This window comes from Procambarus clarkii, chromosome 58 (genome assembly GCF_040958095.1).
Source record: "Procambarus clarkii isolate CNS0578487 chromosome 58, FALCON_Pclarkii_2.0, whole genome shotgun sequence".
Taxonomy (NCBI): domain Eukaryota; kingdom Metazoa; phylum Arthropoda; class Malacostraca; order Decapoda; family Cambaridae; genus Procambarus; species Procambarus clarkii.
Genome location: NC_091207.1, coordinates 1,717,531 through 1,731,068, shown reverse-complemented (window position 1 = coordinate 1,731,068; position 13,538 = coordinate 1,717,531). Strand labels below are relative to the sequence as shown.

At 46.9% G+C, this 13,538-nt stretch overlaps 1 protein-coding gene across 1 annotated transcript in view; it reads left to right on the top strand.

Annotated features, from left to right (window-relative positions):
• Nucleotides 1-13,538, top strand: part of LOC123751887 (ryanodine receptor-like) — a 359,023-nt gene that overhangs the window by 56,288 nt on the left and 289,197 nt on the right. The window contains 6 exon segments of the mRNA XM_069306475.1: nt 3,903-4,083; nt 4,592-4,818; nt 6,751-7,105; nt 10,959-11,335; nt 11,455-11,592; nt 13,063-13,293. Coding sequence (XP_069162576.1) covers nt 3,903-4,083; nt 4,592-4,818; nt 6,751-7,105; nt 10,959-11,335; nt 11,455-11,592; nt 13,063-13,293 — 1,509 coding nt within the window.

The window sequence follows — 13,538 nt, the reverse complement described above, 5'->3', positions numbered from 1 at the left end:
CACCATGAAGACCCCCATCTATCGCCAGATCTCTAGTATCAGCTATTGATACAGATATTGGCTCCAAAGAGCCTCCACTTACGGGCTCACCATAGCCCGTGCTACTGAAACTTCTTGCTCTGAGTAGCTGAATCTAAAACAACAACAACAAACTGTCTCCTCAGGTTCTGCAGACAATCCGAGCCATTGCCAGAGAACATGACATACAAAATGAAAGTGCAACTCCTCGGAGTCTACAAACTCTCTGAGCGCGAAATTGCAGCAGCCATTGAGAAGGCAACATGAGTGGGACCAGTTGACGTCTATATGCATGGTAACAAGACCACAGTAATTGTGGCAACAAAAGTGGACCTACAGAAGATGCTGGATCCGGAACGCCGGGTCTCACTACTGGAGGCGAACCTCTCACCAATTCCTCCCAGACAAATCACTGCTGGGAAAACGATATTTTTGAAACGCTGGTTAGTGGGGTGAGGTATCGGACATCATAGTGCGGCAAGCGAATGAAGAAAATCCTACCCTGAAAGCGACGACAGCTCTACTCATCAAGACTAACGATGCCACTCGACTCACGATGAAGATGACCTTCGAAACAGCAAAACAGGCCCAGGAATCGGTGAAGAACGGTTTCAAGTACTTTGGAATCACCTCTCCAAATCAGATCGCTATGGAGAAGGTCTACAACGTGAGACAGTGCTACTAGTTCATTAGCTATGACTTCTCCAACAAGTGCCCAGAGCAAAGTGCATCTCATGCTCCGGTACTAACAACTATAAGGACTGTATCGCCACCGCCAAGAAATGCGCGAACCGTGGAGAACAGCACGCTGCCACTTCCTACCTCTGCACAAAAAAGGAGGAGGAAATGAAGAACATTAAAGAGAAGACCACGCCACCGACCACCCAGAGGCAAGTCACCACCACCTTGGATCTGACCAGTTCCCGAGCCTCCCTTCTATAAGCCAGGTGCAGACTACGACTGTGCCAGTCTTACTAAGCAGTGGCCCCTTCTAACAGGCCACTCGGCCTCCCCACTGGAAACCTAAGGACCAACCAGCACCCTCACAGTCCCTTTCATCACGTGCAGGCATTATCGTGCAGGCTTGCCGGACAAGACAATCAACGGTTCGTCAAGGAACTCAACGCCCTGTGTGGTAGATTATATTTTATTTTTTATTTTTAGTAAATGTATACTGTGTGCTGAGGTCGAATTTAAATCACCAGGCTGCTATCACGGGTGAGGACACTGCTTGACAGTATCTAGGAGGGTGTCCAGCTGCTGGACACCTTTTTGACCAGATGAGTGGCAGTGTTGATGGCTTCAAGGTGGTTATTGCAAGATTCAGGGACTCTTAAAGCTCTTCTAAGGTCGTTGGTAGCACAAGTACGACACCAACTCGGTAACGTAGTAGGTGAGGTGATGAGGCCACCTCACCAAACACCAATGACAGCACGGCTCAGCCAAAGTCTCATCCAATGAAAAAGCGGAAGATCTTGAGGTCTACACTAACCCACCAGCTCCTTAACTGGTACAGCCAGCCCTCCGAGGCTGAAATCCACCATGAAGACCTCCATCCAATCACAGATATTTAGTATCAGCTATTGGTACTGGTAATGACTTGAAAGAGCCTCCACCTACTGCCTATTCATGGGTGGCTTAACCACCACCTTTAGGGTGACTTATTCTTTATCACTCATCATCTGCAGTCCTGATCTTGGATTGGCACGTCCACGAACCCCATCCCTAGATGGGGATGGGGTCCCCCATCCCCCCAGATGATAGAGTAGATAATGACATGCTATTTAACACAAAGGGGCACACGCTTTAGGGGGACAGTGCGGGTGTTTTTTTAGTGTCAGCGTAGTTGACAAATGGAATGCATTAGGAAGTGATGTGGTGGAGACAGACTCTATACACAGTTTCAAATGTAGATATGATAGAGCCTAATAGGCTCAGGAACCTGTACATCAGTTGATTGACAGTTGAGAGGTGGGACCAAAGAGCCAGAGCTCAACCCTCGCAAGCACAACTAGGTGAGTACAATACTCCCTGCTGGAAGACCTGCAGCTGGTGAAGTCACAAGGGGAGACCATGGGTCTCGTTCTTAACCCCTCCAAGTGCGAAATTATTTCATCCAGTGAGGTAGTCATTAATGCAGTGAAATCTGTTTTACCAGAAGCCTCAGTCATTGAACCCACCGACAGCACACTACTTGGAGCACCTCTGGGCCACAATGCCATTGCTGCAGTCCTTGAAGAAAAGTTTAACGACCTAAAGAGGATGGAAGAGAGAATAGGGGGACTTGGACTCCCATGACGCCCTCTATCTTCTCACAAAGTGCCTTACCTTGCTTTACCCAGGCTAACGGACATTTTAAGGTGTGCACCCACTTTTGGCAACCTACTATTAATTCAATATGATGAGCTCCTCAAGTCAATATTCAGGAAGGCACTCAACCTAGATTTAGATGACAGTCAGTGGGACCAAGCAACACTACCAGTCAGATTTGGGGGGATAAGTATACGAAAGGCAACTGAGGTAGCACTTCCAGCATTCTTATTATCATGCACAGCGGCCAACCAATTAGTAGAGAAGATCCTACCGGAGCATATGGAAAATTCAGTGGGAACTCATGATCAAGAGTTCATCAAAGCAGCTAATCAATGGAAAACTATTGTACACCCTCTACCCCGACCACAATCCTCAAAAGATTACAAGCAGACCCACTGGAATAGCCCCATAATGGAAAAAAGACTGTCACAACAGTGCTTGAAAACGCAGATACTGAGAACAAAGCTTGTCTCCTAGCGGTAACAGTATCCCATGCTGGGGATTATTTATTTTCTGTGGCCAATGCAGCCCTGGGAACTTGCCTCAATCATGACGCTCTCTGCATTGGAGTTTCTCTTCGCCATGCCGCCCTCATCCTCACCGAACATAGGTGCACCTGCGGAATCACGATGGCAGACCAATATGGTCGTCGTGGTCTGGTATGTCGTAAATCACAGGGTAAGATTGCAAGACATGAAGAAGTCAACGACATCATCAAGAGGAGCCTCGCCATGGCCAGCTGCCCAGCACAAAGAGAACCACACTTATTCAGACCCAACGAACCTCAGAAGTGCCCAGACGGGGTCACCTTGATTCCTTGGAAGGAATTGGTGTGTGACTACATATGCTCTTCCACACTGGCCAGTATCTACCTCCAACACAGCACAAACGAAGGGGATAGCGCTACTTCTTTCAGGGAAACACAGAAAGCCATCAAATATAGAGGTCTGACACACTGCTACAGCTTTGTTCCGATCGGCTCAAAGACCCTTAGTTCGTGGGGGAAATGTGCATTGAAGTTCCTGAAGGAAGTAGGTGAGAAATTGATCAGTGTTACAAAAGACCAAAGAGCAAAAAACTTGTTCTTGTTTTTGTTTCAGTGTTCTTGTGTCACAATTCAGAGTGGAAATGCCTGTTGCATCTTGGGCATGAATCCAACTTAGGAGGAATTCAAAGAGGTGTTTGACTTGCAACAATGATCAAATCTGTCCGTGACGTATATTAATGTTTCTCGTTTGTATGTTTTTCATTTTACTTTTAATGGTTGAGCTGTGTCGGAACTCTTCTTCAATTTTATGCTTTTGTTTTAATGTCTTACGTTTTCCACTTACTATGACTTTGCCTCTTGCTTTACTATGGCTTCTTGTGCACTTGCAAGAAGCAAGTCCACCAGGTCTTGGACGCACCAACACGTCTTCACTTTCTTTGTCGTGTGTGTGCTGGGTCACTGGTGTGCAGTCACGCTGTTCCGACTTATTCTCTGCTTATAGTCATTTTACTCTCGCAGAACTCATGTTATGGTAAGCGATAAGGTGCATAGTATTAGATATCTAGTGTGTGTTTATCTACAGGTTCTTCAGCAAAAAGCGTGATGCGAGTGCTGACAGGAGCAGGAGCAAAGGCCGCACACCGGAGCCCTCGGCTAACAGCCTGGATATTCCTCGTCCTGCCAGGAAGAACAGGTCTCCCTCCGTCAGGCTAACTCAGGGAATGGAGACCAAGCTGGTGCCTCCTGCTATTCCTGAAAGACAGGTTAATTTGACGCACATACACTAATAATGGCTTTTCTTGAGACTCACAGTGCATGGTAATAGGATCCTGAGTCACCAACATGGCAAGAGAGGCATAGCAGTACATTACTTCAGTTGGTAAACAGTTTTTCACTTTCCCTACAAGATTTATGAGAACTTTTTTGATAAGTGCTTTGTCAGTTTGTCATGGCTCTTATGTGACTCAGGAATACTGATCACAGAATAACAATTTGATCAATAATCAGACCATTTCATGGCTGTATTTGGTCTAAAAGATGTTTTTCAACACTAAACTCTGGTATTCATAGGTTTGGAAGTGGTTGGAAGATAATTTTATTGTTGTGCTTGTGGTATAAATAACGCAAGCTCTCAGTAGCTTCTGCAAGTGAATGCTAATTGTGTATATAGTTTTGAGCGATGGTAGTTGTTGGAAATTATGCAATACTCTTTAAGTGATTTAATGTATAACGCAAATTTTAATTGGTGAATGTTGTGTGTGTTGGTAACAGGGGGCGACGGAGGAGCTGCGGGAGGAGGAGCTGTTTGACCCAGAGTGCCTCAAACTGATGAACGAGTATTTCTACGGCGTTAGAATCTTCCCTGGGCAGGACCCCGCCCACGTGTACATCGGGTGGGTCACCACACAATACCACATTCACGACACCGCCTTCGACCAGAGCAAGGTCCGCTCCGTCATCGTCCAGGAGTACACTGAGGAAGGACACATTCAGAACGCGTGAGTACAACAATTCTCGATATTCTTAATTGTATTATCTGAAGCCTTTTGGTTTATGTAGACAAGATTTCACTCGGTGAAACTATATACAATCACATATAAACTGAATAACCTATATACGTAGTCAGTAGGAGGATGGTAGAGCGATGTGGCAGATCACAATTCCTTTCCTCCGTCCTATTCTAAATCCTTATCCTCATATCCCTTCTAAGTGATAAAGTCATTATGGCTTAGTGTTCCCCCCCCCTACTAGTCAGCAGGAAGGGTGGGGGGGATGGGGAGGGAAGAGGGGAAGGGGTGTTAGTGGTAACCAGGTGAGGTCAGGCGGACCAGCTGTGGCTGTCATGTCATCGCTGGCACAAGTTGTCATGGGGCACAACAGCATTGGAAGCTCTTTCACTTGACTCATCAGTTCCCGTGTACCTTAAGATGACATCCTTAAAGATACACTTATATATTTGTCCTTTTTAATACTAATTTGGCTTTCCTCCAGGCCATGTTTTAGGTTTATTGCGGTCAATAACTCTCATCTAAAGCACAACGGCTTTTGTGTCATACATTTATGAACATCTGAATAGATGCAACTGCCTAAGGCCTACTGAGCCATGCGAAGCATTTCCTAGTGTTGCCTGAGAGGCAGTTCATATTATTGCATGCAAGGCAGCTCTTACTGGTGGAGGCGAGGCAGCTCCTGTTGGTGAATGCGAAAACACATATTGGTCCATTTTGTGTAGCTTCTGTTGATCATTGTGAGACAACTCTTCTTGGTCCATGCAAGACAACTGCTATGGGTCTATTTTTGGCAACTCATATTGTTCCAAGCGAACCAGGTCCTAATGGTCTATGCGAGGCAGTTGCTATTAGTCTATATAAGATAGCTATATGATATACAACTACACACTGCCATATATTCGACCTAACCTTGCTTGAAAGATTCGAGTGACCCCCGCATCTTTTATACGGAAACTTGATCTGAAACCCTTTTTATAGATGAAACCCAGTTACATTGGTCTACTTCCCTGTTCCATAGATCAAAAAACTTCTTTAGATCTAAACCCTGCTCCATAGATCTAAAACCCTGCTCCATAGATCTTAAACAATGCACCATAGATCTTAAACCCTGCACTATAGATCTTAAACCCTGCAACATAGATCTTAAACCCTGTTCCATAGATCAAAAACCCTGTTCCATAGAGCTAAAATCCTGCTCCATAGATCTTAAACAATGCACCATAGATCTTAAACCTGCTCCATAGATCTTAAACCCTGTTCCATAGATCTAAAACCCTTCACCATAGATCTTAAACCATCTAATGAGTTGCTAGTGCCTGACATGCTTCTTTGTCCACTTGCCTTAATTCTATAGTATGGTGTCCAAGACTGACCAGAGTAATCTTAAGATGACGCTCAAGTGCACAAGAAACTGGAGAATGCCTTTAGCACCATTTAGATGATCCAAAATGTTCGTCGCAATATAAAAAGTGTTTTTGAAAGTTCAATTCACAATTTCTTATTTAGCGTTTCCTGTGGAATCATGTTGAGAAAGCAAGCAGTGTGTAAGAAAATGTAATTTATTGAGCATATTCAAGAATGAACTTGATAACAGGTATATTTTAGTTCCTTTTATGATAAATATAATAAATATATCGGAGTATGCATTGTTACTGAGGCAGTGGTGTAGAAAATGTTTACTAAACAAACACATTATCTTGATATCCTCTGGTTCATGCACTCGATTAGAGTAAGTTAGGTTTAATTAACTTTATTTGGGTTGGATTATGTTTGGTTTGTCTTACAACAAAAATGAAGATTTTTTGTATGCAAATAATACTATCGGGGTTTTCAACTCAGTAGCTGTATTACGGCCGATGGATTCAAATATTGATGTTATTAGTGGTGAAGAAATAGTAATGATGGGTTGTGTGTCGGCAGCGTGGAGCGCCACAGCTGCTACATGTTCCGGGCAGACGAACTCCACGCCGAAGTGACGTCCGACACTGGCGGGAAGAGCGCCTCGCAGGGTATGTTCGTCGGATGCTTCATCGACGCATCCACGGGCTTCATCACGCTGCAGTGCGACGGGAAGGACACACGCCACAAGTACCGCATGGAGCCCGGCACCAAGCTCTTCCCCGGCGTGTTCCTGGAGCCCACCAGCAAGGAGGTGCTCCAGATCGAGCTGGGCCGCACGCCCACCACGCTGCCCTTGAGCGCCGCCGTCCTCCAGAACAGTGACAAACACGTCGTCCCTCAGATGCCGCCACGCCTCAAGGTCCAGATACTGAAGGTATGGCTCCATATCTACAGTGTTCACCCCGTGTACCTGGTACTCTCCACGTGTACCAGGTACTCACCCCGTGTACCTGGTACTCACCATGTGTACCTGGTACTCACCACGTGTACCTGGTACTCACCCCGTGTACCTGGTACTCACCCCGTGTACCTGGTACTCTCCACGTGTACCTGGTACTCACCATGTGTACCTAGCACTCACCACGTGTACCTGGTACTCACCCCGTGTACCTGGTACTCACCCCGTGTACCTGGTACTCACCACGTGTACCTGGTACTCACCACGTGTACCTAGTACTCACCACGTGTACCTGGTACTCACCCCGTGTACCTGGTACTCACCACGTGTACCTGGTACTCACCACGTGTACCTGGTACTCACCCCGTGTACCTGGTACTCACCAGATTACTTGGTACTCACCACGTGTACCTGGTACTCACCTCGTGTACCTGGTACTCACCCCGTGTACTTGGTACTCACCACGTGTACCTGGTACTCACCACGTGTACCTGGTACTCACCACGTGCACCTGGTACTCACCCCGTGCACCTGGTACTCACCACGTGTTCCTGGTACTCACCCCGTGTACCTGGTACTCACCAGATTACTTGGTACTCACCACGTGTACCTGGTACTCACCTCGTGTACCTGGTACTCACCCCGTGTACTTGGTACTCACCACGTGTACCTGGTACTCACCACGTGTACCTGGTACTCACCACGTGCACCTGGTACTCACCCCGTGCACCTGGTACTCACCACGTGTTCCTGGTACTCACCACGTGTACCTGGTACTCACCACGTGTACCTGGTACTCATCACGTGTACCTGGTACTCACCCCGTGTACCTGGTACTCACCAGATTACTTGGTACTCACCACGTGTACCTGGTACTCACCTCGTGTACCTGGTACTCACCCCGTGTACTTGGTACTCACCACGTGTACCTGGTACTCACCACGTGTACCTGGTACTCACCACGTGCACCTGGTACTCACCCCGTGCACCTGGTACTCACCACGTGTTCCTGGTACTCACCACGTGTACCTGGTACTCACCACGTGTACCTGGTACTCACCACGTGTACCTGGTACTAACCACGTGTACCTGGTACTCACCCCGTGTACCTGGTACTCACCCCGTGTACCTGGTACTCACTCTGTGTACCTGCTACTCACCACGTGTACCTGGTACTCACCCCGTGTACCTGGTACTCACCCCGTGTACCTGGTACTCACCCCGTGTACCTGGTACTCACCACGTGTACCTGGTACTCACCCCGTGTACCTGGTACTCACCACGTGTACCTAGTACTCACCCCGTGTACCTGGTACTCTCCACGTGCACCTGGTACTCACCCCGTGTACCTGGTACTCACCCCGTGTACCTGGTACTCACCACGTGTACCTGGTACTCACCACGTGTACCTAGTACTCACCCCGTGTACCTGGTACTCTCCACGTGCCCCTGGTACTCACCCCGTGTACCTGGTACTCTCCACGTGTACATGGTACTCACCTCGTGTACCTGGTACTCACCACGTGTACCTAGTACTCACCCCGTGTACCTGGTACTCTCCACGTGCACCTGGTACTCACCCCGTGTACCTGGTACTCTCCACGTGTACATGGTACTCACCCCGTGTACCTGGTACTCATCACGTGTACCTGGTACTCACCCCGTGTACCTGGTACTCACCCCGTGTACCTGGTACTCACCCCGTGTACCTGGTACTCACCCCGTGTACCTGGTACTCTCCACGTGCACCTGGTACTCACCCCGTGTACCTGGTACTCTCCACGTGCACCTGGTACTCACCACGTGTACCTGGTACTCACCACGTGTACCTAGTACTCACCCCGTGTACCTGGTACTCACCACGTGTACCTAGTACTCACCCCGTATACCTGGTACTCACTCCGTGTACTTGGTACTCACCACGTGTACCTGATACTCACCACGTGTACCTGGTACTCACCACGTGTACTTGGTACTCACCACGTGTACCTGGTACTCACCCCGTGTACCTGGTACTCACCCCGTGTACTTGGTACTCACCACGTGTACCTGGTACTCACCACGTGTACCTAGTACTCACCCCGTGTACCTGGTACTCTCCACGTGCACCTGGTACTCACCCCGTGTACCTGGTACTCTCCACGTGTACATGGTACTCACCTCGTATACCTGGTACTCTCCACGTGTACCTGGTACTCACCCCGTGTACCTGGTACTCACCACGTGTACCTAGTACTCACCCCGTGTACCTGGTACTCTCCACGTGCACCTGGTACTCACCCCGTGTACCTGGTACTCTCCACGTGTACCTGGTACTCACCCCGTGTACCTGGTACTCACCACGTGTACCTAGTACTCACCCCGTGTACCTGGTACTCTCCACGTGCACCTGGTACTCACCCCGTGTACCTGGTACTCTCCACGTGCACCTGGTACTCACCACGTGTACCTGGTACTCACCACGTGTACCTAGTACTCACCCCGTGTACCTGGTACTCTCCACGTGCACCTGGTACTCACCCCGTGTACCTGGTACTCTCCACGTGTACATGGTACTCACCTCGTGTACCTGGTACTCTCCACGTGTACCTGGTACTCACCTCGTGTACCTGGTACTCACCACGTGTACTTGGTACTCACCCCGTGTACCTAGGTACACATGTACCTAGTACTCACCACGTGTACCTAGTACTCACCACGTGTATCTAGTACTCACAACATGTACCTAGTACTCACAACATGTACCTAGTACTCACAACATGTACCTAGTACTCACAACATGTACCTAGTACTCACAACATGTACCTAGTACTCACAACATGTACCTAGTACTCACAACATGTACCTAGTACTCACAACATGAACCTAGTACTCACAACATGTACCTAGTACTCACAACATGAACCTAGTACTCACAACATGTACCTAGTACTCACAACATGAACCTAGTACTCACCACGTGATCTTGGTGTGTTTTTTAATGAGATTTAATGAATATATTTTTCTCGTAAATTTACTAACATTTATGTTCACAATTGGTTTCAACACCGACTTATAGATGAAAGATTTTCCTGTGAGATATATTTAGTACATAGAGTGATATATTTAGTACATAGAGTGATATATTTAGTACATAGAGTGATATATTTAGTACATAGAGTGATATATTTAGTACATAGAGTGATATATTTAGTACATAGAGTGAGAGGGATACATAGTGAATAATGCACATTTAATATGCCATTGACCTTATGTAGATAATGTGTTGCCGCAAATGATCATATACCAGAAACAACTAAAGAGAATAGACCACATAAATAACTTTCTTATTGAGACAAAGCAGAACTTGTATAGTTCATCTCTGAGGTTACATTCTTCTCCACCCCCTTCCCTCACCCCTATCATTCACCACCTCTCCCCCTCACTCCCTCCTCATCACTCCATTCACCACCTCTCCTCCTCACTCCCTCCTCATCACTCCATTCACCACCTCTCCCCCTCACTCCCTCCTCATCACTCCATTCACCACCTCTCCCCATTACTCCCTTCCCATCACAGTGAATAAATTTCATTCACAAATTTAATTTGTTTATTGTATAGGGTAGAAAATGACTGAATAAACATGACTGATTCCATATATAGTGATTTACTGATGAAGGATCTAATGCCGTTCACTGGGTGAGTGATTCCCTTATGAGGAAATATAATTCATCTGTGAAAAAGTTATTGTATTATAACTTTGCCATTTGGCTTAAGGCTAGGAGTGAGTTGTAGTAGAGAATGTTGTGAGTTGTGTTGAGGGTAAATTGAGTGTGTTGGTGTGTTGCAGCCTTACCAGTGGTCCCGGGTGCCCAACACCTCCCTCAGGATACACGCCCTCAAGCTCTCCGACATCCGCGGCTGGTCCATGCTAGCCGAGGACGCTGTGCCGATGCTCGCCCACCACATCCCGGAGGAGGACCGATGCATCGACATCCTCGAACTGATCGAATACGACAAGCTTTTAAGCTTCCACGCCCACACGCTGGCGCTGTACTGCGCCGTGTGCTACCAGAGCAACTACCGCGCTGCTCACACCCTCTGCTCACACGTCGACCAGAAGCAGCTGCTGTACGCCATGCAGAGCGAGTACATGTCAGGACCTCTGCGCATGGGCTTCTACAACCTCCTGATAGCACTGCACTTGGAGAGCTTCGCTAGTACAATGTACGCATCCATCCCTCTAGTTGTCTTCAAGTTGATCAAATATTCGGCATTTAATGTAAACACTGGTGCATTGTGACCTTGTGTAATACATATATTTTATAGATATTATGTTGATACAGGGAGGTGACCCATAATGAGTTCATCGTGCCCCTGAGCTCTGAGCTGAAGGAGATCTACGCAGATGAGACAATGGGCAACTCTATGTCTGCCACTCACACCGAGTCCATCCGGCCCATCATGACAATGTCCGACATATCGTAAGTATCAGAGATGAACTTGTATCACCCAGCCCAGACTCGACTGTAGCCTGGGACTGGCCCCACTTGTGTATGGCTACGTGTCTGGGTATATGCTCCTATCCTTTGTGGATACAATGGTCGGCTCATAGTATTATGTGCTGCTATGTCACTCGCAACAGTTTTGGTGTTAAATCTGCCAGATCTACCTTGCTAAATTTCCTAGAATATAACATTCTGACATTAGGAATGAACATTAATATCAAAAGGCTAAAATATAATTGAAAGTAAACGTATTACTTGAATTATCCGAAACATATTACTGTATTTATTTAAGATTTAGTGATAATTCGTGGTGATGATTTCCAGTATATATGAGCCGAGGAGTGCACTTACAGGAGCTGGTAACCCTCCACAAGATGACAGGCCTAAAGTCAAACGTCTCACTAAGGGTTTCCTATTAATCCTTACCTACCATTCCTCTCAGTTGAGAAGTATGTCTCACTAGAGTCAAGATTTAAGTGTTTTATTAGAGACGTAAGTTAAATGTAGGAAGGTACATACATTAAGTAATGTTTCAGCTGAGTATGTAAGAGGATGACGCTGGAGCATAAACCCTTGCGCACAGTATTGTTCAGGAGCGCCCTGGGGGAAGAGGGAAGGCAACTTTCAGGAGAAAGTGCTCTAGGGGGAAATTGTACATTTTCGGCCTTCAATGGCCAAACTAAACAGTCTGGGATAATTTACTTATTTTTATGGCAATCATAATTTTCTCTGCAATTTCGTAAAAACGAATTATATTTTGATTGTTGTCAAAGCGCAGTAGAGGTGGAGCCGCCGGGATGCCTCTGCGGAAGGCTTAACTAAAGCTGAGACTCTTCAGCTTACCTTGGCAGTGATGTATTATGTTGTCCTTCATTGATACTCCTGCAATTTATGCTCAAGCATAACTAACATTTAATCATCTTAATATATGCGTAGTACACTACTAGTTTTGACCTTATTTATTTTGCTGCCCTTTTTTGTTTCTCATTTTATTTTATTTTTAGCCTAAGATTATTTTATTTTCAAAATCAGCCTCTATTTTGTACCATTTTTATTTGACCTGATTGTGTTATATGGAAAATTATATACAGCAGACTTTTTTTACCAAATATTTATATATATATTTTTTTATCTTTTTCCTACATTGTTTTGGTGTTGTGTTGGCGTGCATTGGTGACCCCGTCGTGGCCTCGCTTGGTCCTAACACCCTCTGCTCTCCACCTGCGTCTTCTCAACCACCACCATAATGTTTCTAACATCACTGCAACACCTTCCTTGCTTTCTTATTTTGGCTCTGGCCTATCCTTGGCACACATCGGCATGCCACATCCCTCTTTCCCTGTGTTCCGGCCTCACCCTGGCCGTCCCCACACCCTGGCCGTCCCCTCACCCTGGCCGTCCCCCTCACTCACCCTGCCTGATGTTCATCCCTCCCGAACACTGTAGCCAGCTGGGCAATCCTGAGACTGTCTCTCTGCATTCCACACACTTGCCGCCGGCTGGTCTTCGCGGCACGCACACCAGCACCAACATTGAGACCATCAAGGGCCTCTCCTCACCGTACTTCCCGCTCGACGTCGCCAGAGAGTTCGTCATGAACGCCCTTTCCGACGCCGTCAAGACCAACCAGATCCACAATAGGGACCCCATCGGCGGCTCCAACGAAAATTTGTTTGTGTAAAGACTAACTCCATTTTACCTTTTACAGAGTGTTTGTTGTGAGTGTTAAGGCGCAGCTTGTTGGCGCTTATGACACTTGTCTTGATAAGTTTTGTGACACTTTGATGACATATGGCTCTGATGACATACGGCTTGATAACTTACAGTGGCACAACTTACATTCGTGCCACGGAGACAACCGTAAGTACACAACTTACCTTCGTGCCACGGAGACAACCGTAAGTACACAACTTACCTTCGTG